Source organism: Cryptotermes secundus, unplaced genomic scaffold, assembly GCF_002891405.2.
Source record: "Cryptotermes secundus unplaced genomic scaffold, Csec_1.0 scaffold116, whole genome shotgun sequence".
NCBI lineage: Eukaryota > Metazoa > Arthropoda > Insecta > Blattodea > Kalotermitidae > Cryptotermes > Cryptotermes secundus.
In genome coordinates, this window is record NW_019732857.1 from 2,055,143 (window position 1) to 2,082,074 (window position 26,932).

The window sequence follows — 26,932 nt, forward strand, 5'->3', positions numbered from 1 at the left end:
TACTTACTAACACTGGAAGAGGCCTAATCCTGAACAACTATATCGTGTTGAGGAAAAAAGAAAGGAGAGCACACAATTAACTTTCGAAGCACAAGATGAAGGGATGTGCAACAGCATTAGTTGCTGGAATCAAAAAACAACTGACTGGGTGCAACCCATCCTCACCAGGGATACTGAACATTGAGAGCACTTATTACCAGTGACTTACATACCGGCATTATTTCTACAGCAAGCTGCATGGTCACTACGGAAAGTTGATATAATTGGAGTTTATTCTTACGTTTATATGCTGCTTTGAAACAGAATATTGCATACACTGACTAAAAATTATACTCAGAGAAGTCTAGTAATTCAGTCTATTAGTGGTTCATTAATTAACACATTAACTCTCAGATGTCAAATGATAATCATTACAAACATTTCATTTCATGAAGAATAAATCCAATATGGCGGCTACAATGCAATATCTTAATGCTATGCTACTGGTAGAGCTGCAAAGCTTCTAAATGAGAATTAGACATGTCATAATACCATGCTAATGTGTAAACTATTAAAAATAATGTAGTGTTATTATCTCTAAAAGGCTTATACTCATGAGGATTTGCATAATATGATGGCTGGATAAGATAGAACCTCTTCACATAAATGTACCCAAAAAATCTGGTGTGATGGTACAACTGGTTACAAAATGGAGGCAAAAATAAAAAATTTCCTCAGGCCTAAGGCACAATGGTCCAAAATGTCTCTATGTTATGCCTATGAGGAACAAGCTTGGACCTTGCCTATAGCAATGCAACAGAGTACTCAGCAATCAAAGGTTATAATAATATATGCCATAATGTATATGGTACTTTACAAAATCAGACTTCATTAATATAACCTTTGGTTCAAATGAGTGTACATCCTGCATTAGTGTTCTGACATAATGATCCAAGCTTTGGCTCCCATTAAAAAAAAAAAAACTGTAAGCACAAGAGAAACATTTTAAATTGATATTTGTTTTCACAATGTACAAAATATGTCAAATTTGGACAATGTATCTTTCTCACCTTGGACCATTATTCCAGTGTCCTGTCCATGCTTGTTTCATTTTGATGTTTTAGATCATGCGTATTTATTTAAACCATGAACATGTTACATGCAAAATACACACACTTAAAAAACACTGATACATTAGACCAATGTATTTTAATACAAGATATTTTAAAATATTGATCAGGCAGAACCAAATGTATGAAATATTGACTGCATAGAAATGACACTGCTTTCTCATTCGATTTCAAGTACAATGTAGCACAAAATAACAACTGATGATCTATCTACAACACATATTGTCATGTAACGTAAAAATTACAAAATCAGTAAATGTCACCATTACATAGTTTCACAGTTATGTAAAATTAATGCAAAATGTTTGTGAACTGAGACTAAGCATGTTACACAGGGTTAGACATCCAATTCCATTTTGAGCTAGGACTTACAAAAACATCAACAATTTCAGGTTTTAAATGTTTATACTACTGTAGGGTATTTCTGGCAATTATTTAATTTAACAGAAATTATTCCATATAGAATAAGATGTAATTACATAATTATTTACCTGTTAATTAGAGAAGCATATTTATAAATTTATTAAAATAGATGACATGCACTATTACTTGTTATAACTGAAATGTTATATATGGAATAATATTTTGTAATAAAACTATTAAAATATGAGATGAGGTTTTCCTGAGTGATGAAGACTTTATATACGCATATACACAACCTTATTTCAAGCTGTCTGTGCTGGAAATAAGTAGATAGTGGAGTATATAATTAAAGGAAATTAAGTTTTTGAAACAGATGAAGTACTGCTGTTTACACTTCTGAGAGAGACAGAGTATCAAGATACAGTAAGCTCACTAGTATGCTCTTTTTTTGTGGTGGTCAATGCTTAAATAGACTCTTCATAGATGTATCACTCATGTAACATTGCAACAGATGATAGCATTCAGGTCTGATATGTGCTGAAACAAATCACTGATAATACTAAAGCGAGAAAGAAATTTTGAAAACATTCCTATCTTTAGTGTTTATATCTGAACAACAGTTAAACTCTATGTGCTAGGTTAAAGCTGCTCAATAAATATCACAAAATTTCTAAGATTATATGAGATTCAAGGTATTCAAAGCAGCAAATATTAAGACTGATGTCTTACAGTATGTGACACCATGTAATCTGGTAGACGGTTAGTAATGATTTGGGAAAGGCTGTTGCCCCCCACCTTTAGAACAGAAGAATGAGACTGCAGTTTCCCCAGAATTCTGATAACCATCTACCAAATTATGTGGTGTCATATCCCAGAAGTGTAAAGTCTTAATTTCTAAGATTATGTTTATTGTTTCATCAAATTAAACTGTTACATTTTATTTACTCTTGATATTATCAAGTATCCAAATCAGAATTTATTTTCAAGATGTAGAACAGAACAAAGTAACCATAGAGCACTAAAACCAGTAGGGGATGCCATCGCTGGGGTATCACCTAACACACAGTCACACATGTGGTTCTTGTGGCAGTCTGCGACTGCATGGTAGGTGATACCCTGGCTGTGGCATCACCTACTACAGAGTCATAGACCACCACAAGAACCACACGCTCCGGTCGCCACATCTTAAAACACTTAACACATCATATTCAATTATGCACATGAACTAGCAGTTTAAACTTACAGACTAGGTCCATAGAAAACTGAGGTTAGTATTCTCAGAGCAAAACATAAAAGCTACCTGTCAATTTAAACCAATTCTTAAGTATTTCAAAGTAACTCCTACATAATGGGCCAAGTGGACATCATTTGTTTTATATACAACAACTATGAACATTATAATTTGCCACTATAAGCAACCAGACTGCTATTACCTCATCTGTATGTGAACAGGAAAAAATAAGTTAAAAAATTTCCAATATGAAATTTTTAGTACATACACAAACTTATGATAATAGAACTATAAATTCCCTTTGGCAAACAAGATATACATGACTTGAATCCCCTTCAGAACAGTGGCATTTAGGTATTAAAGAGACTTAGTAAGCATATCAACATTAAATATGAAAATATTTCATGCCACTGAAAGCATCAGTTCAAGTCTAAAGAAAGTACAATAACATTCTTCACAAATACGAACATATAACAATGTCATAACATAAATTAACCTTAAATAACTGATGGAATGACTTTCCATACTTCTCTCTACAGTGAGAGCATCTTGTTAACTAAGATGATGCTATGATAACATCATAAAACATTCTGCTCCTTCATGTTTTATCTGTTTCTGAACTTCAGCTCATTTAGTTTAATTTAATTGTACAATCTTAAAGCACTGAATGATCATGAGTATGTCTAACAAAATAAAGCACTTTCAACAAGTTCAGAGGTATTTAAACAATAACTTATATTCAGAGCAAAAATTCAATCTTTCATATGCATCTGCACTTACTGTGTTGGAAGATGATATTTCTTCATTGTTCTTTTATGTCAGGAGGATATGTATCAGCGTAAGAAATAGACACACACCTGTGATTGTACATTCTAGACCTCACAAGCTATAGATGCTTCTAGTACTGACTGAAGTATCTGATATGAGTTTAATTTCAAATATCGGATGTTTCATGTAACACTGGTGATAAAAGAAATTTAAATCAATTATCTTTCTTTACAATAATCAATGATAAAACAAAATTCCAAACTCTGAAATTCCTGTTTGTGATACACTACATACTCTGAATGCTCTGAAGAAACATTTGGACCATTGTTAAGTCAGACATATAGAACACAGCCACCCTTCCTGCTTTACCACTGTAATTGTTGATGTATGGGACAATGATAACGTAAATAATAATGAAGAGTTTCTCATATAAGCTCAGATCATTAAGGTGGCAAGCTGAAGCAAGAAATTGTCTCATAGCAGTCATTAGTTGCATACTTAAAAGTTAACTTATGTGTTTCTAGGTCTGTGTATTTGATAAATAAACTGCAGGCATAAGTGACCTTTTTACAGAAAATGCACATACATCAATAATATGTAACTACTGTCATCAGAGCAATAAAATGGCACTGTATTACAATAACACTGACTGCAGTGGCTGCGAGGTCTAAGACATGAACTATCATCGCCAGCTCGAAAACTTGGGTCATGGTCTCGAATCCCACTTGAGACATGGACGTCTGTGTGCATTTATTCTGTGTTTGTGCTATCCCGTGTGTAGGTTGCAGCCTTGCGACAGGCTGACCCCCGTTAAGGGAGTCATACCAACTGTGTATAGGATTACAAAACTGAAAGAGCAGCCAGGGCCCAACAAAGGACTGTAGAGCCATTGATTAATGAATGAATAAATGTATTACAATAACACTAAGGTTGCTGTCACAAAATGTAGTGATTTTACTAAATACATTACATTCTCAAAATAAGAAATATGCATATGACCAGCAAATATACCAAGTATTCATAACTGTCTCATATTTAAATTCAATATGTCAAATGTCTGAAACATTGTGTAGTAAATTAGAGTTTACAAATCATTAATATGGCAATCAGCGTAACATTAACACCAAACTGTTCAAATAAATAGATGCTCAAATATGGTGACTTGGTTAATCATGATTTTGTATAGCAAGCAAGCTACTGTTGGCAGTGGATGTTATGGGTGTACAACTTGAATCAATGAGGCAGTCTACACAAAAAAAAAGGGCAAGAAAAAATTAATGAAATTAAAACATGTATGAATGCTTTCCAACTTCCTTTAAAAGGAGTGGAAAATCTTGAAGAAGAAAGAAAAAATAAAGAATTAGGAAGTGTTTACTAAATATTATGTGTAGTTTTTCAATTCATTTTACACAACACTTCATAAATAATGTAGAAAAATAAGAAATTAATAAAACTCCATGTTCATATGGTCATTGTGATGCATATATCTATACTCATATATTAGAAATAATATACTTCTTGTAATGCAGGGCACCAGTATGTATCTCAGGCACAGTGCAGCTTCTCAGGGGCTTGAAGTTGAATAGTCCTGGTATATATTTTAATTAAGATCTGTCTAATGTCAGATTTAAGGTCATCATGGCAGCGATGATTCATTTTTATGGTCTCCTGGGTTATGGCACCACATACAATGGCAGGACTTCCCTACCTTTTAGAGGAATACACTGCCTCCTTCTTAAGGGATATGGAAGCAGCAGGTTCCTCTGCAATGTGCCTATCTACAAGATTGCACAACGTCATAAACCCAAAAGACCACAATACAGAGCCCATTCTAATTCTGTGTTACTGGATTTTGTCAAGCATACAAATTTAACATAAAATATTACTTTTTTTTTGTGATGAAGCCTTCTTGGGCGTTCAGCCTAGAAATGATGGAATTAGTACTCAGCATCTTGGAGACGCTCTCCCAAGGAAATTTATCCACTTAATGTCAAAAGCATATACTTTTATGACTATTATACCAAATCCCTTATTTTGAAAAATGCATGATCTAACAATTGTTCAACTACTAATATAACAAAATAATATTTTGACATTACAGTCTGTTCTAAGCCAATAACATTTTTGACACATTTCAACTACTTATATGGCTATCTTTTTTTCCAAACACAAGACAGTGAAATTAATTTCTCAGTAATAATATTATATTTTTCCATATTTTACACTGTACAATATTGTAACAAGGAAATAATAATTGTGTGGCTATGAATAAACACAGGATTGTCATCTGAGTGCCTCCCAGAAAGCTTCTGCCAGTTGGGTAAGAGGAACATAGACTACTCATGTCATCTCCCACTGCCCAGTGCATGCACTTGTACTTCTGACATAGCTGATAGGATAGCAAACCAAGAAATAACAAACGAAACACATATACACCATAATAGATGCTGGAAATCGTCCCCAATGTTATGCAAGCATTCCTTGCACTTCCATAAAATGTTCAGTCCTTTCTGAAAATGGAGCAATCTTAGAAACTGAAACCTGGAACTTTAACACCTGGTCTCCTGTGCAAGGTGTCTCAGGAATTTTCGAACAAAATCTTCAAGAACAGCCTGATTTTAACAAATTTCTCTTCAGTCTGCAGTTGGTGTTTTAATTCTGTTCTTTTGTTTGTCTAGCAAAAATCCCACCTGTCTACATTTTTTTATGATTGCAAAAATATTTTTTTACTTGGAATTGTAACATACTGAAATTTATGACAGAATCTTTTCCTTGATTTTTTATGCACTGGTATCATACACGAACACTAGTTTCCAAGTAAAACTCTCACATGTCATTATTAGAGTGGCAGGGACTTTGGATTATAGTCAACAGGCATATAACAAATAAGCTTGTTTCATAGTAGGTGTTCAAAGATTTGTTGAGGTGAAAGTGGAGATAAGTTTTAATATGGATAGGTTACCGGCCTGTTGACCACACCCTGAATCTCAACATATGCAGTGTCAGATGACATAGGCAGTCTGTGTCCCTCTCATCAAGCTGGCTGAAAGACTTCTGGGAAGCTCTCAGGAGATATCCCAATATAATTAGATGTTTATATGAAAAACACGATTCCTGATGCAAGGAATTTATAACAACATGTAGCAATATATATTTTTGTTCATTATGTTTCAAGCCATCTACCCTGATGATGGAGGCAGCAGGTTCCTCCGAAATGTTCGGACCTATCTATATAACTCTACAGAGTGACATCCAGAAGACTGTAATCTCTGATTAAACTCTCTTCCAAAAGGAACACACATTAAAGCTATCATGAAGGATAAACCTGCACTAATTATCATACCTCATTGTAAAACTGCAGATAAAATATTTATTTATCTTTAAAAATAATGGTTAGTGTGATATAGATGTAAGTAATGCAGGCTACAAATAAATAACATATTCATGTTAATCTACAATGAAACTTCAGTGATTACAGACATTGCAGTCATAACAAGTTTTATTCATATCTGTGTTTGATTATAAGCATATGAAGTAAAGAGTGTGGATGCACTGTAGGTCTACAGTTATTAAACTGTCCTGACCCGCATTTGAATCAAATTGAAATTATATGAGAATCTTAATCAACTACTAACTTACAAAAAGCAGTGAATAACTTCAAGATGCCGTTATACAATGTTATAATACTTGCAGTCACAGTGAAGCACACAATTACACAATTTTCACAACTAAATGAAGCACCATCCACGTAGGAGCTGAAGTTCTCAAAGCAGTTGTTATGAAGAGCTGTGTCTTCTGGGATATAATGCTCTGTATATTCATTGAAAGTCAACTGATGCTCCTCCAAAAATCAGTTGACTTTCAGCAGACTATACAGCATTACATTCCAGAAGAGAGAAGTCTTTGAAAAGCAGTCTATTTCACAGCCCCACAGAAAAAGACGCCTTAACATCACAGGAACCTCAGCAGGAGAGCAGGGACAAGCCAGGCAACTAGCCCCCACCTCAGCTTTTTGGGGGGGTGGGGGGGTGGAAGGTAAATATACCAAATGTTAAAATAAATAACAAGAATCATTCTTCTGCACTGAATACTCTACAGATATAAGTAAAAATAGTCTTATGTAAGTCTGAGATGACATTTTTTGCCCTCTCCCCCTGAAAAATCCTAGCAGGCCTAATATATTACTATCACAATAAGTAAAGGCAATGGGTTATTTGAGTAAGTGCTGAAATATTTTATTTTGATGCATAAATTTAAACCCTAATTCTTCAGTTTAAGATCACTTTATTAAGACCCTACTTGTACTCATTTTGAACATAAAGAAGCTTGTAGGAAAGTAAACATATTTCAGTAGAATCATGTAATAGAAACGCCTCACAATGGAATAATTCTAAAGTGAATTCTATCTCAAAATAATAAAATTATGTAATAACACTGAAATGATAATGGATTTTGAGAAGAATAAAACATTAATTACTTCATAATGCATGTATGCATATGCGCATGTCAGCATAAGCTTATGCACACAGTAATGGAATATGAGAATATATAAAGGGGCTATTCAATATCAGAGTTCATTCATGTAACACAAAAAACTTTAATTCTTGTTTGACTATGAAATTAGACTACAGGGAGAACTGCTGACTATAATATTTTATCATAAAAAACTTGATTCTGTAAATCAGACCCTTAAGGAACCAATATACGGTGACAAAAAGTGGCGATACATTTATCAAGAAAGAGTATCATGATACTGGTTGCAATGTGTGAAAGGGTTAAAAAGAAGAAGAAGAAACAAATTTCAGTGTCGGATGGTTGCCATACATGCATTAGTATCCTGCCACACATAGGATACCTTGAAGCTGACAGTGAAACATGTATCAACATGTATATGCACCAGTCAAACAGACACAAGGCTCATGAAACACATCATGATGCATGGTGTCACCACTTAAAAAACATATATGTTTCCTTATATAAATATATAGCTATAATTTTAGACATGAAGAAAGCAGTCTTCTGGGATTTGGCACCGTGTATATGTGGTGTTAACCGACGTTTCGGAGGAACGTATCGCCTCCATCTTCAGGGTAGAAGAAAAAATATAAGAAATCTGCAAGCGAAGAGACCGTGAGAACCGGTAAAAGCAGACNAATCCTGTGGCAGCCTTTACCTCTATTTAATCTGTTCCTCTGTAGGAACAATTAAAGAAATCTAGAAGTGCTGGGAGGATATTCATGAAATTTGATTTTAGAAAATTCTATAAAAACCACTAAGCTGGTTCAATTTTTATCTAGATTAGACAACTGTAATGACCACTTTACATGAATACATACATGCATTTCTGTGTGCATCATGGCAGTAACTTTCTAAATTCTTATCATGGAGAAAAATACTTTGAAAAAATTTGTGGAGAAAAAAGGGACACTCCTTTTACATATTATGTCTACATTTCTGAACTTGCATGGTTTCTAGACAATTAAAAATGTTCCTATGTATGCATTTGGAACTTCCAAATTCAACAATCAATCACAACGTCCTTACTACAACCACAATGAGAGAGAGGTGGGGGGGGGGCAAGCTGTTTAATCTGCTTTAGACTGTGTAGAAATAATCACATTTTATTTATTCTTTTAACATAGTGCTCAATTACAATATGACTTTGAAGCATGTATTAAGAACCATGTTTACCATTTTTGGTGTGTGTAATAACAGTGAAAAGCAAAGTTTAATATTGTAAGATTTGAGGCTTTCACGGCGGTGACTATGAAGAAAGCAGTCTTCTGGGATTTGGCACCGTGTATATGTGGTGTTAACCGACGTTTCGGAGGAGATGGGGGCGATACGTTCCTCCGAAACGTCGGTTAACACCACATATACACGGTGCCAAATCCCAGAAGACTGCTTTCTTCAAAGTTTAATATTGATTTATCACTCATTCAATTCAGTGTAGGCCAGAGAGATGACTTCTTGCTAGTTTGAGTATCAACTAACAATAGGTAGTTGCAGGTTAATGTTTGTTTACTATAATGGATAAATTCATCATAGTCTTAATCACTTCATTTCTAACTTACCAAATATGCCTCTTAAATGCACTTGATACACTATAAAAATTTTGTTTAAATATCCATAAAGCATTGATCATACTATGAAACAACTGTTGAGAACTTAGAATGTTTTATTATTGGTGGAGTAGCTTTCAATTATTAGCAACTTTTCAATAAATATATACAGGGTGTTTCAAAAAGAGCTTTACAACTTTGAAAGCTTATATAAATTTATACAGAGGACATACACAACTTTTTGAACTGTCAGAATGTAGCAAAACACAACAAGTTTTACCTTGGATAGTTATGGTTCAATGTGACTTCCACTGGTAATGCGGCAGACGCCCCACCTGTAGTCAGTCTCTTACCACACGCTACGTAGCATCTCTGGCATCACTTCTGCAATTTGGGTAGTAATTCGAATTCGGAGCTCGATGACATTTGCAGGCAAAGGTTGTATGAACACTTGATCTTTAACGAATCCCCATAAGAAAAAAATCCAGGGAAGTAAGATACGGGAACGAGGTGGCCATGCTATCGGCGCCGCTCTACCAATCCACCGACCTGGGAAACGGGTGTTGAGGTACTCGTGCACTTCTCCAAGGAAATTAGGGGGGTGTGCCGTCTTGCTGGAAGTGAATGCGTCCTTCTTGGTCATCTTCGTCTAACTGTGGAATGTGGAACTCTTGGAGCATGTCCAGATACACTCTTTATTTGCTGAGGGCGCAAAACACGTTCACCTTTGGGCTATCACGAACATGTTCCAGGGAGATACATGGATTTTCGCTGCCCCAGATCCTGCAGTTGTACCACTGACATGAAACGTGCTCTCGTCACTGAAAATTACGGAGGCCAGAAACTTCTCATCATCTTGTATCCGATGAAATATTTGCATACAGAATTCCTTACGAACCACCTTATCTGCATCCGTAAGGTGTTGAACATTGGATAGTTTGTACGCTTTTAGGTGTAAACATTTTCGTAACACTCACCACACAGTAACATTTGGAATACCAGTTTCCCGAGAAGCACGTCGCGTTGACTTTCGTGGACTTCAAATGAAGCTCTCGCTAATCTGTTCCGCTGCAGCGTCAGAAACACGTGGCCGACTAGGTGGCTTGGCATGGCGCACAGAACATCCGGCCTGAACAAAATTCTTGTGCTAGGAGTAAACCGTAGGCCTACTGGGAGGTTCCTTGCGATACTGAGTCTGAAATTTCCTTTGAACTTGTGTAGCTGACTTCGTTTCTTCGAACCAAAACACACAACGAGCACGTTCTGCACCTGCGAAAGTAGCCATCTTCATTCCAACTACGAGAGCGCTCGCGGTGGCGGTATTGGGTACTACAGTACCACGTGCGTGAAACTGTTGTGTGTTTTGCTGTCGCTCTATATAAATTTATATAAGCTTTCAAAGCTGTGAAGCTCTTTTTGAAACATCCTGTATTATAAATTATGTGCAGATTCAAGTTTTGAGGTCTTAAAATACTACAAGGCTTTGCAGATAGTTTATTAAAGCTTTAAACGAAGACCTTAGCCAAAGTGCTATATTTAAGATGGCAAGACCTGACAATTTGAAAAGTATGCCTGCAACTTGAAATCGGCACTGTAGTTCCTTATTACCGTTGATTCAGACCTTGTGGGCTTAAATTTCAGCATTGACTCATCACTGGTTAACTGGTGACGGTAAGTCAGAAATATAGTATCAAGATTGATTTGTGCAACCTTGTAGTTTATATGAAACATGGAACAAATACCTCATATGACACATACATGCATCAGTCTGAAAAGTGTATGTTTGTGTGTGTGGTGCAAAGAATGGCTACGATCTGATGCAAAAATCTATTTGTTTCTATAAAATATTTATGCATGTGTCCATTTTAAATTTATGATTAATCAGAGTTCATTTTAAAATTTTTTACATCAGGAACAGCTTTTATATCGAAAGAAATGTCAGATTGTAGTTCTTCAACTGAAGCTAGGTAAATATATGAAAAAATACATTTTAAGGAGGTAGTATTTCAGACTGTTTCTGAACCACATGTTTAGTCGTCTCAACTGAGAAATCTCTATAAATAGAATGGACAAAAAGTGGAATCTTTCATTCCACACATTCATAATATGCTGGCACCCAAACGAATTTCAGCAACAAGGAGCTTTTCATTTCTCAAAGAATATCTAATTGGCTAATGTACAGAAGGTGAGGCCAATGGCATTATGGAGGAGTTTTAATATTAAAACAGAATGTTAAAATGTATGCTGTCTCCGACATATAAGGATGAACATTAACAAACACAGTATCTTTAATGTTGTATGTGTTATGTATAGTTAGCATTTACTTGATCCAAATATGTAGATACAAAAAAGTAATAACCTTTCTTCATGTGAGTATTATCTTATCAGAGTCTCATCTCAAAACGCTGTGGAAGAACATATCTACCAAGATAGTTGTATTTTGGGAACAGAATGATGTCTAAAATGGGGTGTATAAAATAATTTTTTCTCGATTTATACGGTTATAATTGGAAGGAAACAGCACAGTTGATTTAGAAATGTAGCAAAAAAAGTTAGTTCTCATTCACTGATTTACTGAAATGCACCACAGCCCCACCAAAACAACATCCTACATATGATGTTTGTAGAATAACACAAAGGAGCAGCCTGTTAACATTTTTTCTGACAATTAATTATTACTGCTGCATAGCATACTTACTGCTGCCCATGTGGAAGCTATCCAGAATATCATTTCTAAATACAATCTCTCAAAATACAGAGGCATTATAGCCACTATCAGACACAAACTGGGTGACAAATTAATGTTACCTGGCTGATTTAAGTAAAGTGACAAAACTGACTTCTCCACTTCTATTAATATGTGTGTGTTGTATCTGTGTTGAGTATGTATGTATATATGTATGTGAGTAAAGCAATTATTAGGTACAGCTAATGCATCAGGAGTCTATCACTGACTCAAGCAAGTATACAGATTTTCACACCAGCATTCTTAACGGTGCTATCTTTAATTTTCTTTAATGTTTTGAAGATAGTAACTAACTAACTGTATGCAGCAGAGACCTTCTTGCAATGCCTATATTAATTCAGAAAGTTACCACCTTTTTGGAACTCAAATGTCAATTACTGTGTTCACAAGAATTCACCACTGATCCTCACCCTAAGGCAGATGAACCTAGTTCACACCCTTCCATCCTACTTATTTAAGATCCATTTCAATAATATCCATCCATGCCTAGGGCTTCCCAGTGGTCTCTCTCTTCTGGTTTCCGAGTCCAAAATTTTTATGTATTTCTCACCACTTCCATGCATGCCACATGCCCTGCCCATTGCATCCTCCTTGATTAGATATCCCAACAATATTTTGTGAAGAGTACAAATTTTGAAGCTCCTGGTTATGAAAAAAATACTTCTAACAGAATTTGGAATTGCCATTAAGCAGCATCTTGTATATGACATTACAAAATCAGGAAGATTTGAAGTGTAAGATTTGAGGTTTTCATGGCGGTGACTATGAAGAAAGCAGTCTTCTGGGATTTGGCACCGTGTATATGTGGTGTTAACCGACGTTTCGGAGGAACGTCAGTTAACACCACATATACACGGTGCCAAANAAATAATAATTGTTGTGATGGAACATTAATATTAATGCATCACCAAGTAATTAGATGTGGCATAAGAAAAATTGAGAGAAAAAATTTCCTACACCAAATTCTTTCTTCTTCCATCAATATTTGTTGGTGATGAAATTGCCTAGTCTGTAAAAGTAAAGTAAAGTAAAGGCATCCCTGTTAACAGACCGTGGAGCCCCATAGGGTTGTGAGACGTTGAGGTTCCCACATTTTCTAGACAATCGGCTCATAAATGGCGGTAAGGTTGTCAGTCCTATGTGCCGGCCAACCTTTACAACCAAGAATATTCCTGGTACTCATTTCTGTTAGAAGCTGAGTCGACGACAGGGCTGTAGTGCGGCTGGAAGGTTTAGGTCAATTGAAAGAAAATCCAGTGACCTCATCGGGACTTGAACCCGCGAACCCGTCTTACAGCATAGTGCCTCAACCAACTACGCTACCAAGTGCCCCATTGCCTAGTCTGAGAGAAGTAAAAAGAAAATAGTTTCTTCCAAGGCATAATATATTAGCCTGGAACTTACATAAGATTCAAAATTAATTTTAAAAGTCACTGATATAAAGTCTGAATAGAGACTAACTTACACTATTGGCCACACTATAGCTCAAGCGGTTAGTCGCTGCCTTCCCACCGCAGCAGCCCAGGTTCGATCCCGGGTCTGGTCAAGTAGGATCTGTGGTGGGCAAAGTAGAACTGGGGCGGGATTTCTCTAAGTACTTATGTTTCCCCTGCTAATCTTCATTCCACTAAATTCTCTATCATCATAACCACTCGTGGAAGGCTACAATAGGCCAAATCAGTGGCCGCCGTGCCGAGTGGACCCAGTTCGACTCCACCTCCCACTAAGCGAATTAAAAAAAAACTTACACTGTTTGACAAGGAGAATTACAGGTTTGCATTTGTTTCTTTAATCTGCTTTTGTGTTTGTTTGTAATATTACTGATTCTAGACAATATGCTTAGTGAATGAAAATTCTTAATAACACTTAAAATTTGAGCAGTGTTTCTAACAAAATGACATATACAGGTACATGCGAGCAAACACCCTCTAGTGTCAGAGGATGGCTTGAATATGGATGCTAGTAGGTACTTAACAAACCTTTCCACTTAAATTTGAAACAGGAAAGAACCCTGAACGATGGAAGCAGCGAATGAATGAATGAATGAATGAATGGAAGTTCTTGATACCATTATGGATACTGCTAGTGTCTTAACGTTTGTCAAGGAATCTGGCTTTACATACTGCCAATGAATGAAAGGAATTAAAGTTAACGTGACTGTTGATGATATATACATTTAAATATATTATTCAGAAAGGAAATCTGAATTATTCTTCACAAGAAAAAGACATTGTTACCAACCCTGAGAAGCAATGGACCTAATAATATATAACTATTTATTTGTTGACTGCAAGGGTACTATATTCATAATCATGACCAGACTCAACTGAGAAAGACTTGCCTGACCATTCTGAAATTATCTACTATACATAGTGTTGTAATATATTTTATGTATGCTATTTGAGCCATGACATTTTCAAACACACAACAAAAACTATATATAATTAATTTTATACAGCACTTCTTGCATCATAACTATGCTCTTATTCTATGCACATGAACCCTTACTCTCAGATATATGGGCTCCTGTGCAGAGTTCACATTTTTACAGTTATGTTATGAATGCATCCAAATGTATGCCACTAACTTGTATATAAATAGCCAATTCCTGCACATAAATCTCTCTAAATATTTTATCGTCTCCCTACACTGATTCTAGTCCACTCATTTTATATACTGAACCTCTGCTCTTTGGTGCTACATGATCTTACACTACAAACTAGGAGACTGCTGAGGCATGTTACATGTAGTGAATATCTTGCAGTATTATTATGGGTACTGATTTATTATAATCCAATTAAGTATGGTATTGTCCACTGCCAGAGATGTATTTAATATAAATATTTAGAACTTATATATGTTCTCATCATTAGATGACTGGCTGCCATTTTGTTAGAAGAAACATTCAGTATTTTATATTTCAGTTGCAACTGTCTGGAAGGAACCCAGGACCCTTTGAACACTAATGTGTTACCCACTAGAACATTTTAAATTAGTAATCAAAGAGTTTTCAGTTTGATTCACAGAACTGTCAGTAACATACTGAAAGTAAAATAATAAAATGCCTATCAATATGACAAACAACCATGTGAACACAGGAATTAAATGAACTCATTGAATATGACGAAATACTCTCAAACACAGCACAAGCATATGGAATGAATATACCGAAGTTAAGGGAGATGAAATAAGAAATATTCAGGAAAGCTAGGTATATACAATCATTGAAAATTGCATGACGATTAGCAGCATACAATTTTAATTCAAGAAGTGGAAGTCTTATTATTAATTCATACTTCTGGAGCAGTCTGTATATACACTGATGCTTTTTTTTATTGTGTTCATGGCACATGCAAGCAAAATCTAACCTGTCCCTCTCTGACAATGAAGACATGTTTTAATATACAAACTATTTTAAACCTATGATGTAAAAATAGGTAACATTTGTTCATAAGGAGACTAAAAGTATATACTACTATACTTATTGCTTTCATTAATAATTATTACATTTTAATAGTATGGTTTCAAATTTTATTAATCATTTCAAAACTTTAAAGCCATTTAGAAAGTGATGTAGCAAAATAAGGATAATCGACACACCATCACAGAAAATATCTACATAGTCCCAAAACCCCAACAAATATGTGCAAAATTTAATTACATGAAGGCACAGCCAGTATTTAATGCTTACTACTAAATGTTCTTACAGTTGCTTAGAACAAGCATACACTAGACTTCACACTTAAATGAAGTGGTATATGTATCTGCCACACACAAATGCCACACTAATTTTTTCTTATTATGCAAAGGTGCTGCACTACTGCATCTACGAGTCTAATGACAATTATGAAGTTGTAACACACAGGTATTCTTATGTTTATACTGTCTGTATAACAAATTAATAAAAAGAGGAACAATCGGTAAGGCAAAAAATCTAGACACCAGCTCAGAGGTTCACCTAAAAGTATCTTTTTTAATGGTGATACTCTCTTCACAAGGTGTTTGTCAGTACATGAGTTTTGAAAGTTCCTATGAATGAATGTGACGATGATACAGTCATGACTTTCATTCCTACGTGCAGTATGTTCATGGTTAAACAAGTATTCGAAACATAATTTTTTTTACTTTAAACAGGTAATTTACAATTTGTTATAATTAACCCTCTACATTTCAAAATGCCATCACATTTTTGTCAGTATTAGTGCCTAAGTGGTTAGCATAGCCAGCAGACTGCTCAAGTATCAGCACTGACTTAAAATGTTAATTACTTAAAAAAAAATAGATACACAAGCCTATGCATTTCCTTTTAGTCTTCTGAATCTCACATAGTTTCAAATTTTATTGTATTTATTTTATTCAATTCAGTATTTATTTGTGAATAAACCCTTAAATTAAAAGATTAATTAATATTACACATAATTTCTTGGTGTTCTCAGCATAACTATTATTACAATTCCATTTACCTCAGCTCTTTTTGGTGTTACACACCGGTATATGTGCATAACTCTGAAATGCAGCAAGATTTCTGAATGACTTTACCATGTGTTTAAGTATGGACACAACACAGCTCAATGTATATGTGCAACAAACTAGCCCTCTGTAACTAATCTGCATTAAACAAAGAAGATCAATATATATATCAATATACAGGCGTGTTTTATTGCTGTGTAGATATTTTCTAAAACACTGAATTTTAAAACAAATACATTCCATCATATATGAACTTTCAAAACAAATGTCTTTAGTGTGTTGAAGACATTTTACAGCTAAGTTTAAATGGAAAGAGCTGTTGGATTACACAGACACAATGGTTTGGAACAGAGACACGTGCAATGCAGTGTAGGTTTAATCCAGAGGCGCTGTGTGCTTAAGCTTATCAAGAAATGGATATATAGAAGCGGGGCTTACTTGTACCTCACAGGGGGGTGGCGCACTGCGGTATGATGGTACTATCTTGAAAGTCACTGAACCCCGCGCCTCACGCTAAAACACAGATTCATGGGAATGTCATATTCCAAATTAAAAACTCACAACAAAGAAACAACACACATACATAATATCAAAAGTATGTTAAGACAGGAATGTAATATCAGCAATGTTAACATATGGAATTATTAAAGCAAGGACGTATGAATGAATCTAGTACACTCTTATGCGTAGACATTTAGACTGGAAGAACGATATCAATCAGTTGGTTCTAAAGCTAAGTGAAGCATGTTATGCAGTTAGATCTATGTTGGATATCAGCAACACTGACACTCTCACATCAGTTTGTTTTGTTTAAATGATACAAACTCCATCCTAAGTGCAAACAATATATATTTATATGTCTTTGATCTTGTTCTTTCTACACTACATGTTTCGGCCTCTATCGGCCATCATCAAGTGTATACTCTTAACGTCGCTGCCACACTGAACCCAGTCTAAAACTTAACATTTAAAAACACAATGTCACATTCTTCGTATTATCAACATCTACATCGTTGATATGTGTCTGGTATGTAGATTATGTTTCACACGCCGAACCCGATATTCTTGTAGTAGCACTCTAAAAATCTTTAGTTATGATGTTTTTAAAACCTTTTAAAATTTTCTCCAAATTTTAAATTTAAAATTTAAAATTCTTAGGGTTACTCGCCCTATGTCTACGTGCTGGAGCGGCTAGTTCTTGTTTTCACACTGTACAGGTGTTATCTGTAATATACAAATATTCGTATTATTATTTTATGTACGTAATATTTTCTGTATGTAATATTTTCTTATGTGTGTATATTGTTATTTGTACTTACTTAATGTAGTAATGTAGATCAAAGACATATAAATATATATTGTTTGCACTTAGGACGGAGTTTGTATCATTTATCGTGTAGAGTGCAACAGGATGCTTAAATATAATATTGTTTTGTTTACTTTCACTTTTAATGAAGTATGGAATAATTTTCTGGGGTAATTCATGTGACAGCAAAAATTAATTTACATTGCAAAAAAACAAATTGTTAGAATCATAATGGGTGTCAAATCCCACACTACTTGTTGAGATCTATTTAAGACTCTAGAGGTCTTATCTTCAACGAGTATATACAGGGGGTGGATAAAATAATGGAAACACTAAGAAATTGAGGAACAGAATTTGATTGTGTTGTCTATGTTGAAAAACTTTAGCTGGCAACACTGAAAGTTCTTTTTCCCTTTGTTTATACTCTTTATGTGGTCGTGTCAGTGCATTACTGATTATGTTGAGTGACAGTCCTTGTGAAAGAATTGGAAAATGGGAGGACAGATCGTTGGTGTGCACTTAGCTGGAGCATATGTGACAAAAACTGCCATATTATTGGGTGTATCCAGAGCAACAGTTTCCAAGGTTATGCCGGCATACATGAATTGGGAAGACATCAGCAAAAAGGAACAGTGGGAGAAAGAAACATTGCCAGAAAGCAGTTATCATACACTGAGAACGATTATTTTTAAAAATCACAGAACTACTGCAGCACAGGTGAAAGGGTAGTAGAACTGAATATTCATTTTGAAGATCCTGTTTCCATAAAAACTGACCAAGATGAGCTTCCCAAATCCAACATCCATGGTAAGGCTGCAACTGTTAAACTTCTGATTACTGAAAGTAATTTGATTTGTTTCATTCTGGTACATCACACTAACAATTACAAATACAAAACAGCTCTGTCCAGTGTGACTATTGAAGTTTTTACTACTTGAAAACTTAGCACCTTTACATGTTTTGATCCCTATAGACCATCATCAGAGGGACATCGATACTTTTTTGGAAACTACTATCACAGTGAGTGTTTTGAGTGTTAAAATACATATACATACAATGTTTGTAATGCACAATATATACAAAATCCAACCTTTTCACAACTACAGCAGCTTTCATGGCATATTAAAGTTTTTAAAACTTTGTTATTTAAGTTAAAATTTATAAACCAAGTAGGTTCGGGTCCCTTCTCCTATTGTCTTTCTTGATGGGGGCTGAATTTGTGCCACCTAAAAACAACACAGCACACCATGAACAAACACAGGATGATACCAAGAATCTCCTTCTCAAGAAAGATAGGCGGCACAAGTTCAGCCCCCATCAAGAAAGACAATAGGAGAAGGGACACGAACCTATTTGGTTCATAAATTTTAACTTAAATAACAAAGTTTTAAAAACTTCAATATACCAAGAACGCTGCTGTAGTTGTGAAAAGGTTGGATTTTTTTATATATTGTGCATTACAAACATTGTATGTATATGTATTTTAACACTCAAAACACTCACTGTGATAGTAGTTTCAAAAAAAGTATCGATGTCCCTCTGATGATGGTCTATAAGGACCGAAACATGTAAGGTTGCTAAGTTTTCAAGTAGTAAAAACTTCAATAGTCACACTGGACGGAGTTGTTTTGTCTTTGTACTGAAAGTAATGCTCAGATGCCTAGACGATGGTGTCACGACCATAAAACCTGGACATCAGACAACTGGAAATGCATGACATGGTGATATGGTCAGGTGAATTGTCCTTCATGCTGTTCCCTACAACAGGAAGAGTTTACATTCGGAGAACATCAAACAAAGCCTACAATCTAGAATGCCTGGTTCCAAGAGTGAAACATGAAGAAGGTTCTGTGATGATTTGGGCAGCAGTATCATGGTACAGTATTCAGTTGGTCCCATTATTAACCTTCATGGCCAAATTACTGCAAGGGAGTATGCGGACAGGTTGGGTAATCAGGTGCATCCCATGATCCAGATGTTATTTCCAAACAATGATGCAGTTTTCCAAGTTGACAGTGCCTCCATTCACACAGCTGGAACTGTTCAGTCATGGTTTGAAGAGCATGCAGGTGAACTTCAACATCTCCCATGGCCAGCAGAATCACCAAATTTGAACATCACAGAACCACTCTGGTCAGTTTTGGAGGCAAGAGTGAGGAACAGACTCCCACCTCCAACATCTTTTAAGCAATTTGAAGATGGTCTTAAAGAACAATGGTATAAAATCTGCTAGAGACTATTCCAAACTTGCACGAGTACTTTTCAAGAAGGACTGTGGCTGTACCAAAGGCAAAATATTGTCCAACACTATATTAACAAAGAAATGTGTACATTATCTGTAGTGTTCCCATTATTTTGTCCCAGCCCTACAGTTTCATTGATAAACTTCATTACAAATAACTAAGAACCTTTTCAGACCAATGCAGATGTATACAGTGTTAACATAAAACAATAGAACTATCTTTGAAAGCCAACTGCTAACATGTCATGCTTTCAGAAAAGAGCATATTATGCTGAGATCAAAATTTTCAATAATCTGCCATTTGATCTCAGAATTTAAAATAGCACTAAAATGATACTTAAACACACACCCATTCTACTCTGTTGATGAAAACTTACCATCTAGAAAAAGACTCATCCATTTAAAGATTGTGTAAATAGCATTAGTTGCTGTATTGCTGTATGTATGTGGATATATCTTTGAATAGTCTTATATGTAAACACCATGCTTTCTTATGTGAAAACTTCACTTGTACTGTACATATATTTTTGTATTTATATGACATATTCCACATCCCACAGTCATTTTGGCTAAATTTGGACCCAGGGAATGCAATGTGATGCAAATTTTAAAGAAAAAAAAAGAGAGATAAAAATCATTCATAAACAGGTCCATTTCAGTAAAATTCGTTCATGGCCTTTCACTTTTAACATGAATTTTGGAATTCAACAGAATTGTTGAAATAGCCTATATTTAGTTTTATGCTAACATTAATGCTTCTCGCATTACATAATATGACCTTAACAATTCCACCTATTTACTTATTCAAGTATTTTATTATCAAAAATTTTTGCTTTTATAGGTTCTTTTCACCTTTGAATATATTTATTTTTGTTTCTGAGACGGAAATTTTCTTGCTGTTTTCATGAATTATATTATGTATGTAGGATATGAGAGCAAAAGAAGAATGAACTTACCAGAATCTTCTGTAAGGCATTAACGGATTGGTTGGCAACAGGCACACCATTGATTTCTCGTATCTCATCGCCGACATGTAACGTAGCTTGTCGATGGATCATGCCTCCATGCATGATCCTAGCTACGATGCACTTGCCCTCCTCGTTCATCTTGAGCGTGATGCCCTGAATGAACAACATGACACTCAGTTAAAATTCATGTGTAACATTGTGGAAATACAGAAATAACAACTGAATGTCATGGTTGAGTGGTTAGTACTCTTGCTCCAGTTAAGGACAGCCTGCATCCCAGTATCGATTTGAAGACAGAATACTATGGCTGAGGGGTTTTTGTGGATTACCTCAGTGTCCAGGAAATTCTTTGCATTTTAATTAGGCCACACTGTGTCATAACATTTCCTTCCACATTCTATCTCTTCACTCATGGTTGGCTTGTCATTTGACATTACATAACCTTTATAATTGAAATGACATCATTACATAACCCAAGACTCAAGAAATATGGCAATAAGAACGTATCGCTTTGGAGCACTATCAGGTTGTTGTCCAGAATATCTGTGTTTTCATTGTTGTCACAGTGGCTTATGACTTCAAATCTCATTCTGTTACCATCCTCATCTCTGCTCTAATGAAAACAGGAAAGGCCAGAATCCACATTTTTGTACATCATGTTAAAGAGCAAAGCTGTTCTGTGCCTGCAAAATTGTCTGCAGATTGTGTGTGTATCAAAGAGATATAAGTTACTGTACAATCATCAGGACATAAACTGAAGAGAGTGCATATGCTGTACACAGCACCATGAGAACCTCAAATCCCAGAAGAGATAGTTACAAGTGGATAAACTGTACAATTATTGCATGAGTAGGAAGTTGATAGTGAAAGCACATACGGGTTTAAAAATATTTCCCATAGTAAAAGTAGGCCCTGTCATGATATGGGCAAAATGACTCTTGCTATTGAACCTGAGCAGGTGCAAACAGAAGGTAGAATCTAAAAAAACATAAGATTCCGAGTTTCATATAATTTATCATCTAGGCCAACACAAATACTCAGGAAATAAGGATATACTCTAACATAAATCACGACCCCTTCCTCACATACATCTCCCAAGTTCAAACTATTACACACCTCATCCAATGTCTCAGTAACTCTGAATGTAGCATGAGATTATAAAATAACCCAAATAGACAGAAAAATGAGCATTTACCCAAGTAGAAAACTCTTGTTGATATGGTAATGAAAATTCTGGTTCCACAAAAAGCAAGGAATGTCTTGACAACCTCAATGGCTATTAGTTTCTTGTGTTCCATAAAGTTGGTCACTACTGGGTCCTTAACAGGGCTAACTGTGAGACAGACAATGCAACAGAATTCCCTTAAGGTGTAAGTGATATGGGCAGGAAGAATAAGTTTATAATCCAGTTTAAAACAACAAACAATATGAAACATGTTGACGATATAAGGGTGTGCCTAATTTAGAGGAACCTTCATGTTAACCGTTTTAGCTCGGCCAACACTTTCAAAAGCTAAATAAAGATGCTACTTTTGTTGTTCAATGGCATTCCACACTCTGGCAGGAGAAGAGATCAGATAATACATCATCTGCCACCTCATACACCCAATCACAGGCTTGTTAGCCATTTGCCTTTGGCCAAAGTTGGTCGTTTCTGGGTTCTGCCAGTGACACAATATAGTACAGGTCCAAGAGGAGGAGGGAGTGCATGATAGTTCAAGCTTCCTCAAGGTCCCTACATTAGCCAATGGGAAATGTTATCACACTTCATTTGCTCCGCAACCATCGGTAGCAGCCAGGCAATTAATTTTATTACTTTCATTGTTCTGAAAAAATGAAAGTAGGTCTATGCAATCTCCAAGCTCTCTGTGTGTCTGCAATATCCTCTATATAAAATTTTGAATGGCTGAATCTAACTTTATGAAACTTGGTATGTATATCATGCCACCTGACCCCGTCTCAGCATAGTACTTCATAAATCTGCGTGTCTATATGCTATGTGTATCCTCCTATCGTTGCTAGGCAATGGATCAGTAAAAATGTTTCCGCGGCTACGAATATACCGGTAATAACAGAACTATTGGTTGGGTAGTTTTCTATGGGGCTCGAGTGGCATCAAGGAAAGTAGGCTATTAGTTTCCCCAAAATTCCTTGTTTATTCAACAATTAATATTTTTTTTTTCATGATGCGCAATAAATTTCCAATACAACGAAAATGCGACAAAGCAAACGTCAGTAACCCCGCACCAATTTCTACACTAATCTCTCTAGACAGCTCAGTCGTAAAACCAACTCAGATCTATGTGGAATGGATGAACTAGTCTTCACAGGGGAGCATTACTATTACATATATGTGTGGATAATATTAAAATAAATGTTAGAGAGACAGGATGGGATGGTATGGACTGGACTGATCCGGCTCAAGACAGGGACCAGTGGGGGGCTCTTGTGTACACGGTAATGAACCTTCGGGTTCCATAAATTACTGGAAGGAAGGAGGGATAGATAGAACAAAAGCATCCCTTTCGAATGAACTCCAGTGTTATTCAAGCAGAAGAACGCTGCTCCTTCCCCACGGCAAGAACAACAGGAACATCTAATAGCCACGGCCTCCTAAAGCAATATGAAGCGCACACTCACCATCGGTTCGTCCGTGTTCTTCTGGAACTGCACGAGTCTGACCCGAGTCACGTTCTCCATCTCGACGTCACCATTGGGACCCTCGAGGTCGTCTCCGCCGTTTAGGTAAGGCATCAGGGGAGGCGGTGTGACGCGTACGGCGTCTTCCCCGTAGATTTCGTGGGCGACCACATCGTGTGCTTGCAGCAATGCCTAGAAATAAGAAACCGATCTACAGTATTCCTAGAAGAGTCATAAGCTTTCGCAACGAATAACTGCATTAAAATTATCTCGAAAGCATCGATGATGAACAGCAAAAGGACGTTTCGGAGACAGACTCTGCCTCCATCATCAGGGCCATCGACCCTTAAACCAAGTCTGTCTTTGAATCTTGCTCATCATTAACGCAGCCGATTTCCAGAGAGAATTTTACTGCATTTTGTAGTTCATCGGTAGATTTTCTGCATGTAAATTGAATCATCAATTTTATTTTAATGGCATGAGTAGACATTAAATTCTTAACCTGTTATTTCTGCCTCAAATTTATGATTAATACAGGCTACAATGTGACAGTGGCCGGTCACGGTAGCCGAAAGGTCTAAGGCATACACTGTCTTCGCTCGCTCGGAAGCCGGGACCGTGGGTTCGAATCCCACTCAGGGCATGGATGTTTGTGTGCGTTTTTCTGAGTTGTCTACAGGTAGAGGCCTTGCGACGAGCTGATCACTCGCCAAAAGAGTCCTGCCGTATGTGTAAGATCTGGAAAAACCGAAGTGAACGGAGTTCATGGAGGTAGGCCTAGGCCCACTGGGGCTGTAGTGCCAAGAAAAAAAAATAATGTGACAGTGACAAGGAAGGTAACCTTACCATCAGGGGTAGAAGAAATGCCGATGCTAATTAAGTACAAATCATGGGGTACACAATGCTGCAGTTAAGTTGTTACTAAACGGCTGAATTCTACAAAACTTTCGCTAGTGCTGCTGTCCTACTTTTTTACTATAAACAAATCTGTCTAGTTGATCTTTAACAAACAGAAAGTGGGATTATCCACTAAAGAAGTCAAAATAGAAAGTCCTCAGAACAACAAACAAATTAGAAACATCCGAATTACGTCCACGAGGTTGGGTGTACTCATTAATGGAAACATCAAGCCATTTCTCGTGACCACAATATTTTCTCTTATATAAAGTCGTTAGAAGATAAGAAACAGAGAACGCTGCCATTCCAACTACTTCACTGTCACTATAAATGTGTACTACATCGATGGTCGTATAAATTAGGATTCTCCAGCCTCATCAGCACACAAAACGTATTCCTTATTCGCAAGTCGTTAATTTTAATTAGCAGTAGTTCGAAGTTCTAATATAATGCTAATCCAAATTTTGAACAACACTAATCTTGCATTGTTGATTTCAAAATTTGAAGAGGAGGAAGAAGAATGTATTATAAATACATAATATCAGTAGCCTGATAAATATCCGCATGATAGAAGAATAATAATGACGACCGTTATTTAGTTCAATTCATTTATTAAAGGGCTTAACAACAGCTATAGAGTCAATTACAGAAAACCACTGCGAAAAAACTCAATAAAGCAGAATATGTAAACATACATTAACAAAATAAGCAAGAAAAAACATAGTTTACAGATAACAGAATGTGTTTTTATTTACCAACACAACAAATTTTCAAAAATTAAACCAATCCAGTGTTACGTTGGTCCACATTGAACCATGAACCGGAACGACGTAAGAACATCCTCACATAAAGAAGCATATAGCACACTCCAAAGAGAAAACAACTCAATTACGACTACACATAAAGAAACCATGGAGAAACATATATGATAAAACTTGTAACAACACCGTACTCGAGTATTATACATAACATATACGTGTATAAAAACATAACAACGAATCCTGGAAGGTAGTATCGTCCACACATGCATGACAAGGAAGATAGAAACTACATCGCAACGACCAAACAAAAATATAAAAATAAAAATTTTAGCCAAAATATATGTATTATAATGATATATATAAAACATTACAACGAATCCTGAAAGATATCATCATCTACAACACATATCAAGAAAGAAGGAAACTAACATCATAACGACAGGACAAAATATAAAAAAATAAAAAAATTACATATATCATAACGATTTTAACAATTAACGCTAATATGGATCCATATCAAGAACTTCGATAACGAGTGACGTATTTAAGAATACTACCTCATGATCCAAATATTGATCGAAACATGTAGCAGTCACTAAATAAAACCAATGTAAAACAGTGATTAGCTCTGACAGAGCAAATGACCCCAGTTTCATGTTGTGTTTGAACTGGCAGTAACTTCAGGCGGCAGAGAGTGCTCCTACTAATCATTCTTCTGTCAGATACATTTTATAATTTAGATACTGTTCAAATAGTGAACCAGGAAGCACGACGTAAATTAGACTTAAATAAGTTTCGTCGTAAATAAAAATATTACGCCTGTTACCTTTTAATAAAGTCCAGAATTACCTATTTACATCAGCGTCCGGCCCGCTATGATCACTTCCGAAGATTATTCATTGACGTCATAAAAGTGTATGCAGTTGTTTAATTTGGAATTTAACAGATCGTACAGAAGTCACGTCTTCGCCGAAGCAAAAACGTCGAGAGTTTTCAAAAGAAGATTCCAGTCAAAGTACCTAAGCCGAGATCTGATTATTCAGACCGAAATAAGCCATATAATTTGAACTAGAACTGTTGTTGATTGGTTAATTAGAACAAGCTGACTTGTACACGAATCTTACGTAAACAAATCACGGTCCTTGATAAATAATTCTCAGCTTAAAGAAAATTGTTACAGACATATGTGGAACCCACGATGCCCCATGTGTTATCAGCTCGTAACAACGTCCCGTCTCTTATTAATGGCTAGCAGTAAATGTCAGACTTACACAACTCCAAAAGTCATAAACCCATTAAACACTTCTTTCTAAAGCACAGTCACATTTCGACTTTCAAGATAATAATGTATATCCCTTATGCCCATTCT

The 26,932-nt window shown here is 35.8% G+C and overlaps 1 protein-coding gene across 6 annotated transcripts in view; it reads right to left on the bottom strand.

Annotated features, from left to right (window-relative positions):
• LOC111867768 (peripheral plasma membrane protein CASK) overlaps positions 1–26,932 on the bottom strand; it is a 248,221-nt gene that overhangs the window by 43,680 nt on the left and 177,609 nt on the right. For 3 of the 6 annotated variants that reach the window (XM_023857913.1, XM_023857915.2, XM_023857910.2), the window contains exons 2-5: positions 23,906–24,097; positions 21,254–21,418; positions 17,194–17,262; positions 8–37 (exon numbers count right to left, since the gene is read on the bottom strand). In XM_023857913.1, the coding sequence (XP_023713681.1) occupies positions 8–37; positions 17,194–17,262; positions 21,254–21,418; positions 23,906–24,097 (456 nt within the window). Of the gene's footprint in view, positions 1–7; positions 38–17,187; positions 17,263–21,253; positions 21,419–23,905; positions 24,098–26,932 lie in introns of all 6 variants that reach the window. The other 3 variants (XM_023857914.1, XM_023857912.2, XM_023857911.2) reach the window with 2 other exon arrangements.